This window comes from Lissotriton helveticus, chromosome 3_1 (assembly GCF_964261635.1).
Source record: "Lissotriton helveticus chromosome 3_1, aLisHel1.1, whole genome shotgun sequence".
Classification (NCBI taxonomy): domain Eukaryota; kingdom Metazoa; phylum Chordata; class Amphibia; order Caudata; family Salamandridae; genus Lissotriton; species Lissotriton helveticus.
In genome coordinates, this window is record NC_136061.1 from 90195538 (window position 1) to 90216280 (window position 20743).

At 45.9% G+C, this 20743-nt stretch overlaps 1 protein-coding gene across 4 annotated transcripts in view; it reads left to right on the top strand.

Annotated features, from left to right (window-relative positions):
* Positions 1-16894, top strand: part of LOC144822137 (ICOS ligand-like) — a 288880-nt gene extending 271986 nt beyond the window's left edge. For 2 of the 4 annotated variants that reach the window (XM_078679282.1, XM_078679283.1), the window contains 2 exons: positions 3045-3096; positions 15058-16894. In XM_078679282.1, coding sequence (XP_078535408.1) covers positions 3045-3096; positions 15058-15121 — 116 coding nt within the window. In that variant the 3' untranslated portion in view covers positions 15122-16894. Of the gene's footprint in view, positions 1-3044; positions 3101-3401; positions 5985-15057 lie in introns of those variants that run through there. The other 2 variants (XM_078679284.1, XM_078679285.1) reach the window with 2 other exon arrangements.
* Positions 16895-20743: the final 3849 nt, after the last annotated feature.

Here is a 20743-nt window from a genome sequence, read left to right on the forward strand (position 1 = left end):
TCTCAAAGGTAATCCACAATAGACGCTCCCCTTTCACACGTACGTCAGATCCTTGCTCAGGGGTGTCGGTTCTTTAAGTAGGGCATCCCCTTTGTGTGCTCACATGATTTTCAGACTCACTGAGGAAAAAGACAAAGCACAGCCTTTACAGGAAAAGACCAATGCAGAACAGCACAGGTCCCCAGAGCCATGCCAGGGACCTTCTGCACCATCGGTTCTTACTGCCTTCCGCGGATGATTTTGTTTACATATCTTTCAACATATTAGCCAGGATAACAACCAGTTTTACAGTATTTTCAGGACCTTGTAACTCTGAATATTACTCGGTTATGTATGCCTTAATGTGACTTTGTGATACTATTGTTGCATGCGTCCTACTAATTCAGTAAGACTGTGCGTTTTGGCAACATATTCGTCAATCTATGGGGACTGAGCCCACTCATACCATCAGAATATGTTATCCTGGCTAGCTCACAGTGTGCCATCTAGACACATAAATATCACAGGGTACTTGATGGTGTCTGCAACCTCAAAATAGGACAACCTTAATTCATCCAAGAAATCGTGGAAACAAATCTACCCTTTGGTCCTTGTCTCAGGCATGCCCAAAGGGGGACACAAGAACTACACAAATTGGCATTTCAAACATTCGAAGCATGGATTGTTGTATAAAATATGTGCACTGCGATGATTAGTAGAAGGAAACAGAGCATTGCAACCAGCATGCCAAGAATGGTTAACTAGGTGAATAATTCAACCATTATAATTATTGCATTGATTATATGATTACATATAATTGTACTCCTACCTAGTACCACCTATCCTAGGGAGAATAGGGTGAATGTGGTCCTGCCTGATACCTTGAAGTGGTCTAACTCCCTATTTACCTGTTCTGTGTTTCATCTGGAAGCCAGTCGTATGCAACAACAGGCCACCGTCCCTCTGAGGATAGTGATGAGATTCCGCTTGGCAAAAATTCAGGCACGGGCGACCATGACAATCCATAGAAATGCTCCTCTGCGGAACAAAGGCTCGGGCAGTTCATAAAATGAAAACTGGATGCATTAGCACTGTGCCTGAGTTCAGATCCTGCTGTCATTGTTTACTCTATTAATTCAGAGCTGTCTCCAAACAAAGAGCAATATACAAGGGCAGTTTAAGCAGTATACTTAGTCCTTGGACATAATGTACGGTGGTACGATAATGTGCCGACGAAGAAATTTATCTGTAAGTAAAACATTTTCTAAGTACACTATTGCATTCAAGCACACAAGCAAAATGTACTAAAAGTCATCATCTAAAAAGATGTCAACTTTAAACGTGAACATGTAGAAAATGAGAGCATTTTTGCCCATTCCCTATTAACCTCTAAACACTATTGTTTCAAACTATAGCTACATTTTTGTTATCGTTCTGATGTGCAGCGCTCGGGCACCCTGCCTCTTTTCATTGGCACCTGCAACGAATTGTGACTAATTGGAAGTTTGCTGAGCGCTCCATATAGACAATAATTGACCGTTGTTGTCTCTATTACCAGCTATAAATTTTGAGGTCTCTTCCAGGTTAATCTCTTCGAAGCATTGGTCAGAGTTTGCTCTATCCCTGACCAACAAAGGATGCTGTGCTAGTACCTTACACAGATGGAGTGTTGTTAGCTTTAGCCACATGTAGAACTCCAGACTGTGTGATCTCTCTCACACCCAGAGGTGTAACACAGGCTCCTGCAGCCTCTGTTGTGCAGGGAGGGGGGCAGCCCCACAGGGGCCCCTTAAACCGGCAGGGCCCTCCCCCGTTCAGCTAAGGGCCAATAAATATCAGTGAAATATTGGAGACTCTGGGGCACCTCTTCAAATTCTGCAGGGGGGCTTCATTTTGTATAATGTCACTGTTCACATCCCATCTTTAGAATAATTGGACATTTTATTAGTAGTGGCTCTATCCCAGAGCATTCCTTAATCCCTTAATTAGATCTATTTTCTCATAATTACATCAATTGAGCACTTTTGATACAAATCTTAAACGTTTACCTCAAATCATAGATCTTTTTCATATCCCATTTGGATCCCTTTTGCATTAATTGACCGCCGCAAGAAGAAAAGCCCCTTGAACCACACTGGGCTACATGGTCTGGCCCACCGAGTTTACACCAGCGGGGCAGAGGGTGGTTTAAGCTCTCTGGAAGCCTGCTTTTCACAGCAGAAAAGGCTACAGTAAGCACCCAAGCCTGCCTGACCCTGAGATGGCACCTGGGCTTAATTAATCAAGCCTGGACCACATCCCCCAGCCGGCCTACCCATCATGATACGGAATCTGTGTACCTAGCTCTGACCGTGGAGACCTGGCTTTTTGACCGATGCCCGGTGAAGCTACCTGATAGTTAAAGAGGAGATGGGCAGTGAACTACCCCTTCAGCCGTCACCTATCTAGCCGGTTTTTGGACAGAACTTACTTCGTCTCTCCGTTGTATTCTCCCTCCTACCCCTTTACTCCACCCCCTTTCTCCTCTACCTTCCATGTACCGGCCCTCTTTGCTCTTTAATTGTTTTCCCTTGGAGACCTAGCTGGTTGGCTGACGCCCGGTGGAGCCACCTGATAGTTAAAGAGGAGATGGGCTGTGGACTTCCCCCTCGGCCGTCCCCTACCCAGCCGGACTTTGGGCAGACTCTCCTTTGTCTCTCCATCCTATCTACCTCCTACCCCTTACCCCACCCCTTTACCCTTCTAAGCTCCATTTATTTTGTCTTCTACTCTCTTGAAATGTTTTTCTAGTAACTGATGTAACGTGTAACTGATGCAATTCTGTAATTTCTGTGGAACCTTATGTAAAGTGCTCTGATACCTTCGGGTCTAGCCAGTGCTATATAAAACTCTCAAAATAAAATTAAATAAAAATAAATTGGCCCTATATGTGATCTCTTTGTTGTACCACTTCCTTTAGATGCATCTGTCACTGTTGGCTTCAGAACTCCAGCTGTGCATCTATTGATCGCTGCCAGTAGGTGACTTGATGTTGGCTGACACTCACCTTGTGTTTATTTTTGCAGGTGTTGCCCAAGTGGACCTTGAACTGCAGCAGCAGATGTCGGAGGATCAGAGGTAACTATGTAGTTCTCTTGAATTAATTGTTTGAATGCCAGGAGTCATTTTACTCCAATTAATTTTACTTTTTATGTTCATGTAACATAGCAGTGATATTAATGAGAAAGAGCTTCGCCATCTGATCTGGCCCAGTATCACTAATCAAAATTTATCAAGTGCATATATTTAGGTCAGTTCTATTAAAAAGAATATATCTAAACATATTAATGTAATAATAAATGTGTTATTTTTGTTAAAATTGTGTATGTCGGGCGTACCTTTGCACTAGCCCAAGATGGCAGCTTCCTGTTTTCACTTCATAGGATGGAGCAATTATCTGCCGCTTCTTTTTTCATTGGCATTGGGATGTAAATCCTCCTCCAGCAAGCCTGCACTCAGCGGATTGGACCGGGACCAAATGCGAGGCCTGACGGACGAGCACCAGAAGAGGACCCCCTGGATGGGGCCTGTGCCGCCAGATTGCCTGCCACGGCCCCTGGCTCCTGGAACAGGGCGCCGTTGTTGTTCCCGATCTTGGGGATAGTGGGATAGTCGGGGCATTGGGAGGGAGGGGGGCAAGCTAAATCGAGACCCATTTGGATGTGAAAAAGGCTGCTTTATTGAAACAGGTGCATATTACAAAATCACCAGCTGGCAATTGCCTTGCTTTACATCGAATAGCTGACCCCTGACCCCCCACCCCTACGATCACCTCAAAAGTTCCCACACTCTGGCATTAACATAACAACAATATTACACTGTATTGCAGTTAAAACTTTTTCCCCCAATGACACTCCGTTCCCTACCTGCCTTCCTGCAACTACCAAACGTCTATCCTGAAACTTAGACTACCTGCCTACCCTTTTTTTCCCCTGCTCACAAACTTCCAATACTTAACCAAAAACCTGTGCCAACCCTGGCCAACTTTTCAAAACACCGCCACCCAGGAAAAATGGGGTGAGGGCCACTACTGCCTAACCTCCTTTTTTCTGACCTCCTCCCCCACCCCCGTCCTATAGGCCTCTTATTTCTAGGGTGGCTCTGAACATTTAACATTCTGGCTAACACCTCCCTAATTTCCAACAAATAAAGGGCCATTCCCGGCCTTGGCACGTGAACCCTCTCTCCTCCCAAAAATTCCACTGAATCAAAACGAATGTCCCTGTGCACAATTCTACCAAAACTCAATTCCCTGCAAAAACTAGGCATCTCCGTATTAAGCTTCCTCCTGGCTCTGTCCACTGCTCCTGGATTAACTGCCCCCTGCTAGACCCGGCATGATACAAACTCAGTCCATACCACTAAACATCCTGACCACTGTTGTTTAATAAGTGCTAAGTCCCTCCTCATGCTTCTCCTCAGGACTATGCCCTTCTCTTTACACAAATCGTTTTCACCCAAATGTACGACCAAAATGTCCGAACACCGACCCCCAACTAGCAGACCGTTAAGGCACGGAATCAGCTCATTCCACAACATGCCCCCTTTACCTTTCCATAATACTTTAAACAGTTTATCATTAAAACCAAGATTCTGTCTGTAATAAATTTCTCGTGCTTGTACGTGCACCCACTTCACGAAGTAGTGTCCTACAACCCAGACTGACATTTCCAACGAAAGGGGGCCAGCCACCGAACCTGAAACGAGAAACATTGCGTTAGCTTATGCATTGTTAACAACGCGCTAATTTCCTTATCCCTGCTGCCAAAGTATTGCTTATAACAATCCGAGGACCACCTCCCCAAGTGCACGATATCACCCTGTCCCCACCCTCTATTGCTTGCCTCGGATGCTGCCCCAATCCGGAAAGAATGTGTCCCAAAACCTGCACCGTCTTTGCCCAATCCCTTTAGTGCCTTCCTCAGCACCGCTAGCGGTTGGAAGGCTGTAACTTTTTTCCCATTTGTATGCACAAAAACTGACTCCCTGATATCCTTGGATGCTGCTCGCCAGTGAAGCCCCCATCTATAAGGGCAAGTAAGCTTAGGCAATGGAGCATGAAACAACACCCATTTTCCCTTGCTCTTCTGATCCGTTTTGGACTTTTTTAACCATATATGTATCCCTGCATTGTGCAAGACCACATCTTCCCTATGTCCCCTAACAACTCAGACACTCTAAATGCACCAAAAAACATCCACCATCAATGTGGAAAACAGGCATGATTCGAAGGCGTCCATGTAAATCCTAGGCAAAATCTGTATTATTCTGCTCAGCAACTGCCACGACAAGGGTCTCCTGACCAGATTCAGCTGGCCACGCTCCCTGGCCCACCCTTCTAGCATCCTTGCACCCAATTCACCCGCTGAAGCAGCGTAACTCCAGAGCAATTTACCCATGAATGCAATTCCAGCTAATTTCCTTGCAATTGACACCCTGGATAAGCTTTTTTCAATCATATCCAGGATAAACTAAATCAAATCGTCCCTTCACTGTAGCTCATTTGAGCGTCGCTGGGTGCCTGACAGCAAAAACTCCTTCTATGCTAGGCTATCCTAGTGGACTTAGCAAGTGATCCTACCACCAGTTGTAGCATCCTGTGTTGCTTACGTACCACAACTGCTGCGGCATGGGTGTCGGGTTTCTATCGTGGTCCTTGGTCAACCCACGGAATCTCCCACACTGCAAATGAGACAAAGCATTCGCTATGTCATTGTCCACACCTGGGACATGCAGTGTTCTAAAAGCTATATCAAGACGCAAGCAACCAAGGACAAAACCCTCAGCAACTGTAACCTTGTTCATTCCTTGCTGACTAACGGTTCACAATCGCTACAATCGCCATATCATCAACTCTAAAAGTCACCTTCCTAAGCGCAAGCTGAATACTCCACAGTGACACTGCCTTATCTAAGGGGAAGAACTCCAGAAATGCAATGGACTTATCCCCTTCCTTCCATTCTATCAGCCTCTGGTTGGCACACCACTTCCTCTGCCAGTAGAGTCCAAAACCTTTGCTGCCTGCTGCATCTTACACTATATGAACATCCCAAATGAGATCCCCCTCCTGTGCCAGTTGAAAGCCATTGAAAGTTTGCAGAAAAACTTGTGACATTCTCAAATCTTCTTTTATGCCTGCAGAGAGATGCACATGATATTGAGACAATCTGCTCCCTGCTAATGCCCTCACAAGCCTCCTGCAAAAGGTTCTCCCTACTCTCACTACCCTACATGCAAAATTGAGACGCTCTAGCAAGGCCTGTATCTCTGTGACCATTACTTTTGCATGTGCCAGCATGGCGTTAAACAATTCCAGCATTTTATCCCTTTTATCATCTGGCAGCCGGGCTTGCATTTTTCTGGAGTCAATCTCAATTCCAAGAAAAGACAGTGCCGTGCTGGGGCTCATCATCTTTCCGGGTGAAAATGGCACTCCTAACTCCTCCGTCAGCTCTTTGAAGTTTTCCAGGGCCTCCTGGAACTCCGCGGAGCCGAAGGTTCCAACAAAGAAAAATCATCCAAGTAATGGGTCACTACCTTGTGCCCCGTCTTTTTTTTAAAACAACCACTGCAGAAAGGTGCTAAAGCACTCAAACAATGTGCATGATATAGAACAGCCCATTAGTAATGCCTTGTACACATAGCATTTACCATTGAAATAGATACCCAGTAGATCCCAATCTTCTGGATGGACTGGAAGCAAACGGAAAGCCGTTTTTATGTTGCATTTTGCCATTTCCGCCGTTGCGCCCGCCGTCCCTACCAGTGCCATGGCCACGTCAACTGACAAATAAGAAACAGTAGCTTTCTTTTCATCGATTAAATCATTCACCGAGCACCCTTCTGGCCACGATAAATGCTGGATAAGCATTAATTGTCCAGGTTCTTTCGTGGGCACCACCCCAATTGGTGACATAATCAAGTTGTCCAGAGGCCAATCTGGGAAAGGGCCCGCCATTCTCCATTTCCTCACCGCTTTGTCTAAATTCTCTTGCACAACCTGTGAATATTCTTTTGCTGACTTCAAATTTTCTGACCAATGCCTGTGTCTAGGCCCTGCATAACCCAAACAAAAACCCCACTTTTAACCCTTCCCTTAGTACTTCTGCAGCCTTCTGGTCGTCATAACTCTGTCAGGCTGCCTCCAATTTGTCTGCCTGAACTGGCGCATGAGCCTTTTGGCCCTGACCCCTGAAAACCCTTAGCTCCCCTTGACCCTGAAAAATGCTGCTGTCCCCCTGTGTTGCCCCCCCACTGCCAATGCTGCACCCATTGCTGAATCCGCCCCTACCCCAAAACAGTTGACCATGGGATGTTTCCCCCCGAATTTTGAGCACTCATGGCGAGATCTGCAAAATTCATGCGTGCACAGCCCTTTATTGAAAGCCCAGCATGCCCCCTGCTGGGCTTTCAATAAAGCCTGTCCCCTTCAGGAATTACCCAGGCCTCCCCGGGTGGGCTAACCACTGAAAGGCCCGGTAGACAATTGGGGGTCCACTGACTGTAAAAATAGTCTTACCCGCTCTGAAAGCCCCAATCGTACGCTGCCATAAATCCTTGTCAAGTCCCCCTCCCATTTTGTCTCGGTATCCCAGACCATACGGGCCTGGAATTCCTCATAGTATTGTGCTCATGCATAACCCCCCTTGTAATCTGCGCTTTGTGAATGACATCCATATACTTGAATAGTGCTACACAGCGTTCCAGGAATTTCTCACAGTAAACACTAGCATAAATCAGGAAAGCTTCTGTCCAGTTTTCTATGGTCAGAGGAACCCTTGGCCGCTTAGCCAGGTCGTATTCCTCTTCTTTAGACCCTTCTTTTGCGCACACTTCCCTCTGCAATAATTTCAGCATTCCCACATATTCACCTTTCCATATGCGCTCTTTAGTCGCCAGCATCAAATGTGTCCCCAATAGCTTAGTCACTCCCATATAAGCGAGTCTCTTAATCTACCACTCTTTACTTTCAATCTTATCTTTATTATCTCTGCTGGTTTCTTCCCATATCTCAGATTTCTCCATGCCTTACCTAATCACTGGCTTGGCCAGATCCTTCTTACCTTCCTCCTCTGGACTCACCACAATGTCTAAAACATACTACCCTCTTACCCCCCCTGAAATCCCCTCTCCTCCCGTCCCCAAGGAGACCATTACCGACCCCTCCCTCTTTCCATATGTTTTACCTAGCTCTAAGGAGGGTGCCCGTGTTGCTGCAGTCCGCCTTGCCAGTGCCCCCGTGGTCGATCCCGACTTGGTTGGCCTTGCCGTAGGTTCTGACTCCCTTATGGAAACCTGAAAAAAACCCCGAGAGACATTACTCTTATCCCCCCCACTCCATCTAAATCATCTCTCAGCTTGCCTTTCTCAAGGTTTTTGTAATCGAAATGTAATTCCGCGCCTTCGCGAGACCCCACATGGTGGCACCTCATGGGCCCATAACTCAGCGCCTCCAGGGGCGCTGACTGCACCCTCGGGTACACCGCTGAGTCCTTTGACTGCATTCTCCTGCTGATTTTCTGTCCTGCAGACCGCCGAGGTCCGTCAGGTATTGGGGTCAGCGAGACCACTCAGGGCCTACATGTGCTGGCCGCGCCTGGATCCCCAGATGGTAACAGGTACGCCGCACAAGGCTCCACCCTCCCTTCTCCTCGATGCCAGTAAGCCGCACCCAGCTCTGCAAGTCGGCACCTGGACGTGAGTCCTCGCCCTTCAATATAAATGATTGGTCCGGTGTGCCGGGGCTCTGATACTCATCCCATGTCTCCCTTCTCCTTTTCCTATTTAAGCCCAAAGTCTTCTCTGCCCACTGATGCCCAACCTTAAACAAATCACCTACTTCCCTGTCACTCAACCCCCGCCTCCCCTCACTCCATTCCAACCCAGCCGTATCTAACCCTGGCCGTTCCTGGTCAAGACCTGTCCCACGAGCCCCCCCATCAAGCTTTCTGCTGCCCCCATCATTACCCCCTATCCCCTCTTTTCAAATTTAAACCTTTGCCCTCCAAACCAGCTGACCCCCTGTGCAAGATAAGCAGTCACTTAATCTACTAAGGCCCCTCACCTCCTCATTCCATGGGGTGAAAATATCTAGCTCTTCCCAGGCATTGCGACCCCCAGCCGTCTATCAATCCCCGGGAATCCCCTCCTCCCCCCCCAAATTAATTTAAGACCTGGCCTTGCCAAACTCCCTCTATCTTCCTCCCTGCTCCACTCCGAAAACCTAGTTCCCCTCCTAAATCCCTCAGGCCCTCATCCTGCCTAACCCAACTCGGGAATACCCCCTCCACCTCCGAAACACCAAAACTGCCCTGGCCTCCCACCTCCTCGTATCCCAGAGAGTCCCTGGGCCCATGTTTTTTAGGCAGATCCCCCACCCCCTGTCCCCCGAAAGGCTTCTGTCCCTCCACATCCCTCTTCCCCCTTCCCGCCTTCCCCCGCCTCCCGCCCTTCCTTTACTAACTCAGCCGGGGCGTCAGCCTCGTTCGGCCCTAGGCCCCGAGCAGGAAAGACCTCATTGGAGGCCCCAGCAGAGCGAGCGACTGACGCTCTCCTCAGCCCCAGCAGAGCGAGCGACAGACGCTCTCCTCAGCCCAAGGGCCCCACCCTCTCGCCTGAGCCTCGCACAATGCACAAAGGTCCGGCATGTCTGGGGACAAAGCGGCCGGTCTTTGGGCATAAGAGCCCGTGCACAAGAACGTGCACAAGACTCACCGCTTTTCCTCTCTCCCACTCAGGAGACGTGTAGGCCTCAATGGTGGCCGCCCCCCACAGAAGCGCACCTAGGAAGGAGCGCAATCTCCGCAGCTGAAGAGATCAATAAATCAAGGCAGACCTCACTACGTTGGACTGCTCCTCAAACCCCCGTGTCAGAACGGTCAGAATCAGGAGCTGGGGGTACAGTGGACGCTGGATGTGCTGATGACGGCCAGCAGTGCCTGACAGCTGCTGGGCATGTCTGCTGCCTAGTCATGGTCTACCAGTATACTGTGTACTTCGGACTTGGGTGCACAGAATGTGCATTGTGCACTGAGGCAACATTTGCTCCTGTATTGCTTATGGGTGGTCCCTGCTTGTCCGTCAACCCCCTACCACCAGCTCTGCCAAGTACAACACATCAGGCGTTAGACTAACGCATTTTAGTGTGGTGGTCTGCATCACCACACTAAAATGCGAAGTCACGCACTTATAGTGCCTCCTTGCACCACCCAGATGGACTCAAACAGACAACAATGGGACGAGAGCACTGCCAAGCCCTCATTATTGAGCAAGCAATGTGTAACACACGATGCTTTAGATTGTGTGACTGCAGCTCTAAGCATGTTTTCATCAGGTCAGGAGTGTTGGTCATAAGACCCGACCCTCGGGTGTCAGCTGCAGCATTCATATACCACAGCTCTGTTGCTGAGATTCAGCCTGGGCAAAATGCGGCGGCATTCACGTGACATGGCTGCATGCAACAGTCTGTATGTGTCACACAGATACGGGGAGGTTGACAGGCCGGGACACACTTTAGCCCTGTTGATTAAGCCTAAGTGGGCTGCCAACCATGTCTATGGTCTCGATACATCCAATATGCTCCTAAGGATATAATGAGTGAGTTTGTCACTTTCTATTAATGTCTGTACACCCCACAGTCAACGGCGGATCCCAGTGACATATCAGCTTGCCTAGATAAAATGGCCCTAGCATGGCTGGATCAGGTGGCGCATTAGCTGCTGTATCAACCTGCTACCAAGACAGAGATTAAGTGTATCATACATCAATTAAATAATGGGAAGGATCCGCGTAGTGACGGCCTTCCCGTTGAGTTTTGTGAAGTATATGCTGAAGAAATGACACCCATTCTCTTAACTATTTATGAGGATGAATTTCAGTCAGGTCAGCTGCCTTTGAGGATGTGGGAGTCCATCATAATTATGCTTCTTAAGCCTGACAAGCCCCCATCTACATGTGAACCGTGATATCCCCTATCCCTTATTAACGTCAGCAGTAAAATCATGGCCAAGCTAGTAGACTGTTACCATTGATCCTGCGACTGATTAGACCTGGCCAGTCTGGATGTATTCCAGTCCGGTCCTCAGCCGATAATCCCCGCTCACTCTGCCCTCACGCACCAACTAGACCCTAGCACGCCCACTGTTGTCACGATTTGGATGCAGCTAAGGTGTTCAACACCATTAAGTGGCCTCTTTTTTACTCACGGTGTTGTTTAGACCAAGACTAGGAAGAGCATTTGTCAAATGGGTTCAGATCCTGTACGCCGCTCCATCTGCCAGATTAAGTTTAAACTGGGCTCTCCAAGTCATTCATGATCGGGTGAGGTACACGGCAGGGATGCCCCCCATCACTTCTTTTTGCTTTGACTGTGGAGCCTATGGCATGTGCTCTGCATGAGTACCACTGTCAGCGAGGAGTGAATTTGGGATTCTGATATACTCTACTATCCATGTATGCAGACAATACCATGCTAGTGGTTAAAAATCCAGCTGTTAACCTAGTTCCTATTATTGAGAAAATAGTGGACTTAGGTCTCTGGTCTGGTCTTCAGATCAATTGGAATAAATATATTATGGTCCCTCCCACTAACTTTGCTACTTGTCTAGACATATCATACCCGTTGCAATGGCAGACAGACCCAATTCGGTATCTGGGTATTCTTTACCATACAGATATCCCTGTTATCTTTAGAGATAACTATGGACACCACATGGAAACCCTGAAATTTCACATAGATCGTTGGATTGCGCTGCCACTCTCCTTGGTGGGCAGGGTGGCTCTAATGAAAATGATTGTCCTGCCTAAATTACTTTATTTTTTTCAGAACATTACCATACTCTTGAACAAGGCCTTTTTTACTCAACTGCTCTCCCTTATGATCAAGCTAGCATGGGCAGGTCGACAACCGCAAATTGGATGGCACATACTACAGCTCCCATACGACAAGTTTGCAGCCCCTGTCTTTGAAGTGTATAATTTAGGGGCACTGATGCAATTTATTCATCACTGGTTTCATAACAGCAGGCATGCCCCAAATGTTATCTTAGACGTTGGCATGCTTTCTACCACTCCACTTTCTGCAGCTCCTTTTGAGCCGATTCCAAGACCTTAGCAGGAACTCCACACTGCTTTATGTACTGTTTGGGTTTGGAATAGACTATCCTCACTATGTGGTGTTTCTGTACCGTACTCACCTCTAATACCTAATAAATATTGCTGTTGATCGCGGTTTAACCATGCCCCAGAGCTTCTACTGTCTCTTGAAAAAAAACATATTAAAACAATAGGTGATTTGTTTATAGAGCATAAGTTTAAATCATACCGCGAATATCTAGGTGACTCGTCTGCTACACTGTTGGATGTTCTGGCATATGGTGGGACCTCACGTGCTGTTAGTGGCCTTTTTCTACGTTCTTGGAGGCATCCCCGTGTGGCCAGTTCTGATGGTACTGCTCTCCAACCCACTGCCATTTAGGCTTATCACAAGATTATATGCTGCAGCGATGGATACTATGATTGTGGAGCTCCCAAGGCCCAGGTGGCACTGGAGAGGGAGTTTGCCTATAACATAATAAGACGACAAGTGGCAATATTGTTGTATACAGACCAAGGTTGTGTCCCCTAATGGTAGATACCGCCTTATACAGTACAAAATTCTATTGCGGGCCTATGTGTCACCTACAGATACTACTTGTTACTATCACACTGAAGATACTACGTGTAAGCACGGTGGCGCTTGGGACGGACTTCTTTCACTTGGCGTGGTCCTGCCCGGCAATGGCACTGTTTTTGACTCGTGTCACTACAGCCCTGACTGGTATGACTGAAAATGCCTTCCCCCCCTTTTTTCTCATGATGGCTATGTTGGGTTACGTGAAAGAGGTAGCAGAAATATTTTGACATTTACTGCCATGGTTCTGCTTTTGGGAAGGTGCAGGGTGACATTGCATTGGGGCGCCAGGCAGGCCCGAAAATTTATGATCGGTTGAAGGACGTGTCGTTGTGTGAGGACTGGTCTGGAACTTATGCCACAACACTGCCACCGACTGCTTGCCCCATGATTTTTGGGATCCCCTGTTCTACTACTTGTCAAAGTGAGATCCTGATTGATGGCCGTGCTATCCGTATGCTCTATCTATCCAAGGAGTTCTATAAATTATGTTACATTACCCTGAATGTGTATTCCTCTGTACCTCCATATGATCATTGTACGTTGGGTTGTTATGCTATGTACTATTGTGTCTGAACCGCTGCACTATTGTCATACCTCCAATGATTTCTGAGTGTACTATATGATTGTTTATGATTTGACAATTCCTTTTATTACCATGACATATGCTGTTTTGCTGCACTGATGGCTTCATCAGTTCAATTTTCATGAAAACTTGAATAAATAAAGTATTTTAAAAAAATTTGATTGTCACTTTCACATACCTTTATTTTTTCTTCCATGAAGGCACGTTGACAATCATAGCCCTCTCCCAACAGGCCCGCATCATAACTGAAAATAATGTGAAGAAGGTTCCGTAGTCCTTTAATCACAAAGATATTTGGCAATGCATATCCACATAATACTAATAAAAATGGATGAAATATTGACCTGGAAGACTTTTTAGCGATCGTGGTGACATGAAAATAGACACATTAGGTCATAACAAATTTTAGGAAAGCAATTTCTCAAAAACATGTGTGATCGTCTGATCACTACAAAAATAAAAACAAAAAAAGAAAATTGATATCCCAGAAATGGGACTATCTAAGTCTTAATGAATACTTCTTTTTCTGTAAACCATTTTTCTTAGATGTTGTCACACTACAAGACACCATGTGGTACATCATAGCAAAATGTAGTTCAGAGCTTACATTCATGACCATCATAGGATATTGGCAGAAGTAAATCGTTCAGTATATCATAAACAGTCTTTATTAAACAACGTCAACTTAAGATCTCAACAGTAGAGTCACCCTTTATGTATGTCTTCATTCTTTTCCTCCTCTCTCTTCCTTGTGGTGTTCCTCCCTGGTCTCATTTTGCACCTATTTCTGCTGTATTTTGGGGTGTGTAGCCCCTCACCCTCTCTCTTCCCATGGGCGTCCAGTGCTAATGAGTGGTCATGTGACAGGGTCTAAAGCAGGGACCCTCCGGGCCGCCGGAAGCGCAGTCAGGGTCTTCGTTGATGAACTTGGATGCACATCCCATGCATGTAATGTCCAGTATTTGTAAAGCGCGAACAATTACCCGAAGGTGTCAAGGCGCTGGGGGCCGTAGAGAAGATTAAGCGAGCTCTTGCCCAAAGTCGCAAGGTGCTGGGCTAACCTGCCGCTTGCACTGGGAATCGAACCGTGAGCCTCAGGGTTACAGAGTCATTTGCCCTGGCCGCTGCACCACACGTGCACCCTTAAGGCCTGTTATCGCCTATCCTTCCGGAGTGGTATCATGCAGTAATTACAACCCTTGCAATATGTTCTCCCACAGCCCCGCTTGGGTATTAGGTCTTAGCGAATAATTAACATAAATATCCTACAGGAGTCAATTAATGTTGTGTTCATCACAGACACACCTTTTGCACTGCATTTCCCAATCAATAGCCGACCTACACAAGGTATTTATTTCAAAGTGTTCACTTTTATTGGCTCCATCTGATGAAAAAAGTTTAGGAATTGACTGTGAATAGAACATTGTATACCAACTACCTATCAGAACTTTATCAAGTATATCACAGGAAATTAAAGAACAAGGGAAAAAAAAGGCAAAATTAAAAAATGAAATAAACTGCCAACAGCTAGAGAACCTGTTTGAAAAACTGTAGCAATGAATGAAGACTTAGGGATCAATGATTAGATGGTGGGAATGTGGAGGTCTGCAGCTTCTTTTACATTTTATATATGCTTCTACCATTTTGCATCATTAAAAAATTCTTAATAATATTAGATCCTACCTTTTAGTATTACAATACAGTTGGGGCTTATCAATGTATTTGCAAGGTTTCCAAAGTGTCCTTATACTTGCTAACCTCACTCTCTTTTCTTTGTTGTTAGGACATCTCAGAACGTACCCGCTGCACCTGAGGCTAATGATGGGAGACCTAGCACAGTGCGCTAAGTGGAATGTGAGAGCAAAGCGTCTCTCAACTCCATTGGAATTAGGAGGATGCACGTGCACTGCATTAAATGGACCCTAGGTCTCTGGAGACAAAAGAAAGATACTAGCACACTGCACAGGAGGCCACGTTGGAGTAGTGATACGATGGATATTCGTCCTACTGCCGTGCACAGAGGGAAGATTGAGGTGAATCCCAGGTGGAGTGAAAGACAGAAGGTGCCTTCCCACAAAATCAGCAAAACATTCTTTGTCTGAGGTCCCAGCTAAACCTGGTCACAGCTAAAAGATATTTGTTTTATTTTAAAATATTGGACTATTTGATTATTATTGCAAATGCAATGGGTTGTAAAGCAAAATTGTGTCTAAATTAAGTTGCCTTATTTGTTATGAGGCCTGTTTTAAGCTGCACCAGCTTCATGCTCCAGGCCTATCCTTGGGATATAAAAACCTTGCATTTCAAGAAGGAGGTTAGGATTGTAAACTATGACTCTTTTCTATAATTAGCTTTACATTTTTTTAGGATGGCCAGTGATCCATGATAAGTGACATTCATAACAAAGTGCTTAAAGCCACATGTAACAGTGTGACTAAAGGACACCTTACCTGTCAAATGAAGATGAGTTAAAGTGTTTCAGCTCTACAGATGGGAAAATACTTCGGAGGCGTGAATAGAAAGATGAAACGCGTGGGATTCTGCACACTTGGCAGAGAGCTAAGATTAACTCATCAAAGCATCCACCTGATTGTGGAAGTACTGAGTCAAGGGACGCCAAGGGTTCCTCCAAATCGCCAGCATGTCAGCGATGATTACTTAGGTTCTGCATTGAGGTGAGCCATGAGATTGACTGCTTACTGACACCACTGGGAAGGTCTAACAATGCTTGGGTGCTATTGCTGTGATCATAGCAGACCTGCTGATAATGTGGACCTCAGTCTTTCATCACAATCATCTTGGACTGCCCTCCCCAGACTAATCCCTTCCAAGTCCCTTTGTTTTAAGAGAGTATCCAGCACTGCTTGCTTGGTCAACAGACCACATCTGCATGATCCAAGGAGAGAATGGGATCAGCCGCAGTTAGCCGTCTGCGATGAATTTCCGTGAATCTTTGCTGGATAAACATCTTTCTCTGCTGAGGAACCCATAAAAATGCATGCCCAGTTTGCCCCACTGCTGTCCATATACAGGTCAGACACTGACATGGCTCTTTCTCTGAATGGTGTGCAGTGGTTTCCACCATAATACTAGACTACTGGTCAGATCCTGTGTGAACAGACACCGGTCAATGCTACTGGTCAAATGCTCTGTGAAGAGGTACAAGTCGAGGGACTGTGATGCAAGACGGCTGTGAAATGGACGAGCTATTTTCTGCACTGCCGTTACTAAAGTGAGTGAGGTTTGAAGCTCACAATCTAGTGCTGTACATCCCTGGATGAAGTGATAAAGATGCAGAAGCTTCTTGTTCCAATAAATGTACATGTTCATGATTCAATGTTGAGACAAGTGTTCCCTATGTCTTGGCTGTGGTTTACTCTAGAGAGGTCAGTGGAGGGCAGAGATCTGTTCTGTAGAGGTGGCATTGAATCTTGAGGACTTTCCTCACTTTGGTATTAATCGCTGAGGCTATGCATGGTGAATCAGAGGTTTGGAGCTGATTTGGGGCTGGGAAAAGGTGTGGACAGAACAGCAGTAAGCCAATGTTATGTCTTTGTTTTGTTGATAGCCTTTCTTAGAGAATCAGTACTCCTATCAATAAAGTACACTGTCTTTGTTTTTACTTGATGTCAATGTTTTTGGGCAATCGCCCTCCATCCTAAGTCATTCCCGATTATGCAGTTGAAGCTCTGAACTGTGCTCTTCCCTCCTTCTGAAACTTTACCTGCGTCTTCCGCAAAGCTACAACTCAGTCACTCTGGAACGAGTCTTGTGCCGCAAGTAGAATTCACTTTCTGTGGATTACTAACACCCCTTATAGGCGTACAAAGAACACATTAATATATAATTTGAAAATTTTTCAAAGATCTTCTGCTTAAATAGTTCTTCAGTATTACTATCCAGGTTACAAGATTCTAATTTAAAATAATCCCAAAACCTCATATCAGTAACAGTGGTATAATTTTAGTAGTTGTATGTTTCAATTAAAGAATTGTACAAGTTACAAGTGTGAATTTCAGGGTTTGCAAACTAACCTCTATTTAATTTGACCTGACTGCATTCTGAGGAGTGTGGCCCTCGCCATGTTTACTACTGGCTGTTGGGCAACTTGATACATTCTTCTGACAGTTCTGTCAACTGTCTTTGTTTTACTCAAGGGTTAAAATATATAATGTGGTTCCCTCAAGCTCTCTTGTCAAATTAATGCAAATTCCTTTTTCCTTAATCATACATTGTAACTGTTGTATACTTCTGTCATCTAGACCCGTGAGGTTCAAATTTTCTATGGCCAGTGAATTTCTTCAACTCATACCATTATCGGAGCCGCTGTTGTTTAAGCAATTCAGTACACTATTTCCATACAGAATAAAGTAAAGAGTAAAGTATAAAGGGAAACTTCCTTTCCGTTAATACCAAAAACAAAGAATGAGAAATGCATTGGGACATTTACTAAGTATCTTTTCATAAACTCATTCAATGATTCTAGCGTCTCACTACTATAATACAAATGTATTTAGGGAAATTGTTGGAGGACAGGCAGCTTCACTTTACACGCAGATGGCAATCTTGTAGCAACTAGTACCCAAATTTACTACATCAGAATTTGCTGCACCTCATTGAAAGACATGTAAAATACAGGAGAGTGCCATATCCATAAATATGTGTTATGTGTTGCATTGATGCAAAAAAGAGGGATGTCGTGTATGTCACAAAGCCTTACGCATGAGTGCAGTCGAATGCTTGCATCGCATAGGCTTTGAACTGTAAGCATGAAATTCCTATGCACGGACAGCCCCAGAAGGCTCAGACGCATGGGATGTATGCGGTGCACTGCACCACGCATGCAGTGAAGGAAATGAACACATTCTCCCTCTTTGCGCCCGCTTCCGCTATGATGTATTTTTTTATGCAAAGTCTGCTCTGGCTAATTTAGTTGATCAGGCTTTGACCCAAAACATACTGGTGTTTGCACTCATCGCCCTCCTGAAAAAACTGCTTTGACGCAAAACGGCACAAAATGGATTTGCACCACAGTGCACTGGTATCACCACACTGCGTTGTGCTCGAACCGACGCAAAGCTACAAAACGCAAGCCTCAATGTCTTAATAACCTTGATCAGCTTATGGTTCTTTGCTAGGACTTGGGTTGAAAGCTTGTCAACATTGGAGGTCCAGGTAAGTCCTGCATCCCACGTGATCACTGAATAAGGAAATTCATTTGCCACCAGCAGTTCTACTGTATGAATTCTAAAAAAAAAGATTTTTCTCCCTGTCAATATGTCATAGAATAGTGTATGACTTGATAAATTGCCTGCTTCTTGTGCTGCTGTTACTCTTCACAGTACCATTGGGGTCTGGTCCATCAGGAGACTCTTATCTCCATAAGACTGGGAGGTGTGGAGAACTCATTTTAGAGACAGCAAAATACAATGTAAAGATTAAATGGCTGACGTAGTATAATTCTCCTCTGCATTGTCCATGCTTTAGTCCACTTAAATGTGAGATCTGTTAGGTTCACTTGTCATTTTTGCGTTGCTGAACCTCCGTCCATGCACTATTTTACCTTTACCCTATCAGACCTGGCAGGCCGGGATAGTTTGTTTTCTATTGACCGCGTCGAAAAAGGTTTCAAAGTGGACAAGGCAACAATGTGAATACTATCCATTGTGGATAGTGTTGATCTAAAGAGAAGTATTTACAAATCAGTGTGATTTAGCAGAGGAGTCTTTCCTACAACCTGATTACAATAGCCATACAAGATTTATATTTTCTACTCAGGTCTGCAAATGATTGATCTCCTAATAGCAAAGACTTTCTCAGTTCCACAATGCAATCAATTTGTCGCTAGCTGGGTTACCTTTTACACCCTTTGATAAGGCAGAGCGCAGGACACTCCTTCTCCAGGTGTTTCCCGTGGAGTTGAGATTAATACTTCAATTTGGCAGAAATGTGATTTGGAGCCAAATGTCTCAAGTGGATTCTATTGCCACATTAGCAGCCCATTCAGTGCATATGCACTTGATGATTAACTGTCTTTACATTATTTTAAGTTCACAAGAGGATTCCTCACAAAAATAACAGCATTTGGAAGAAAAGAAAAGTCAGATCTGGATCATTTACATCTACAAGTACTCCTTCTGACTCAAATGTCATGGTGAGTAAGGTGTGACACCAGTCCCACTGGAATATTTCAGGAGCATGCTATACTCAGCAGTGCCACTGTATGTGAAGGTGATAATTGCTTTTTTATAACCTGTACCTCTGCGACAAGCTCGGATCCTCCTTCCACCTGAAGATCAAAAACCTCTATGACAACTTCAATGACCACACACCTAACTCAGCAACCAGCCCGCCAACCGGCAACACAAGCCAGCCCACCCTCTCCTCTTCCTGCTCACCGGTCATCACCGAAGACACCACCTCAACCATGAAAAGCATCCACTCGTGCGCCCCCACAGACCCCTTCCCACCACACATCTACCACAGAGCATCCGAGGACCGGCATTACAGCCATCTTCAGCCCGGCTTGCTTGAATCCTGTGGCAAAGCTCACTTTGCCACTTTGCCACTGGATTCAAGCAAGCCGGGCTGAAGACGGCTGGAATGCCAGAAACCAGTCCTCGGAAGCTTGTTTCCGGTCCAGGGAAGACATGGCTTGGCAGTTCGGGTTGGACTGTTCCCATGAGGCACAGGGTCAGACTGATTTGCATATAGCCATGTCTGAACTGGGGTGGCAGAGTGGGCTAAAGAACGGTGATGGATTAAACCCAGATCTTTTGACTGGGTGTGAGTGTTTGATTGATTCAGATGCTCCATCCATCACCACCCCCTTTTGTACCGCTTTTGGCCGCCATAAGTGTGGCAGGGTATGCTCAGACGTGAGTCCCTTACTCACTTTGCCACTGGATTCAAGCAAGCCGGGCTGAAGACGGCTGGCATGCCAGAAACCGGTCCTCGGAAGCTTGTTTCCGGTCCAGGGAAGACATGGCTTGGCAGTTCGGGCTGGACTGTTCCCATGAGGCACAGGGTCAGACTGATTTGCATATAGCCATGTCTGAACTGGGGTGGCAGAGTGGGCTAAAGAACGGTGATGGATTAAACCCAGATCTTTTGACTGGGTGTGAGTGTTTGATTGATTCAGATGCTCCGTCCATCACCACCCCCTTTTGTACCGCTTTTGGCCGCCATAAGTGTGGCAGGGTATGCTCAGACGTGAATCCCTTGCTCACTTTGCCACTGGATTCAAGCAAGCCGGGTTGAAGACGGCTGGAATGCCAGAAACCGGTCCTCGGAAGCTTGTTCCGGTCCAGGGAAGACATGGCTTGGCAGTTCGGGCTGGACTGTTCCCATGAGGCACAGGGTCAGACTGATTTGCATATAGCCATGTCTGAACTGGGGTGGCAGAGTGGGCTAAAGAACGGTGATGGATTAAACCCAGATCTTTTGACTGGGTGTGAGTGTTTGATTGA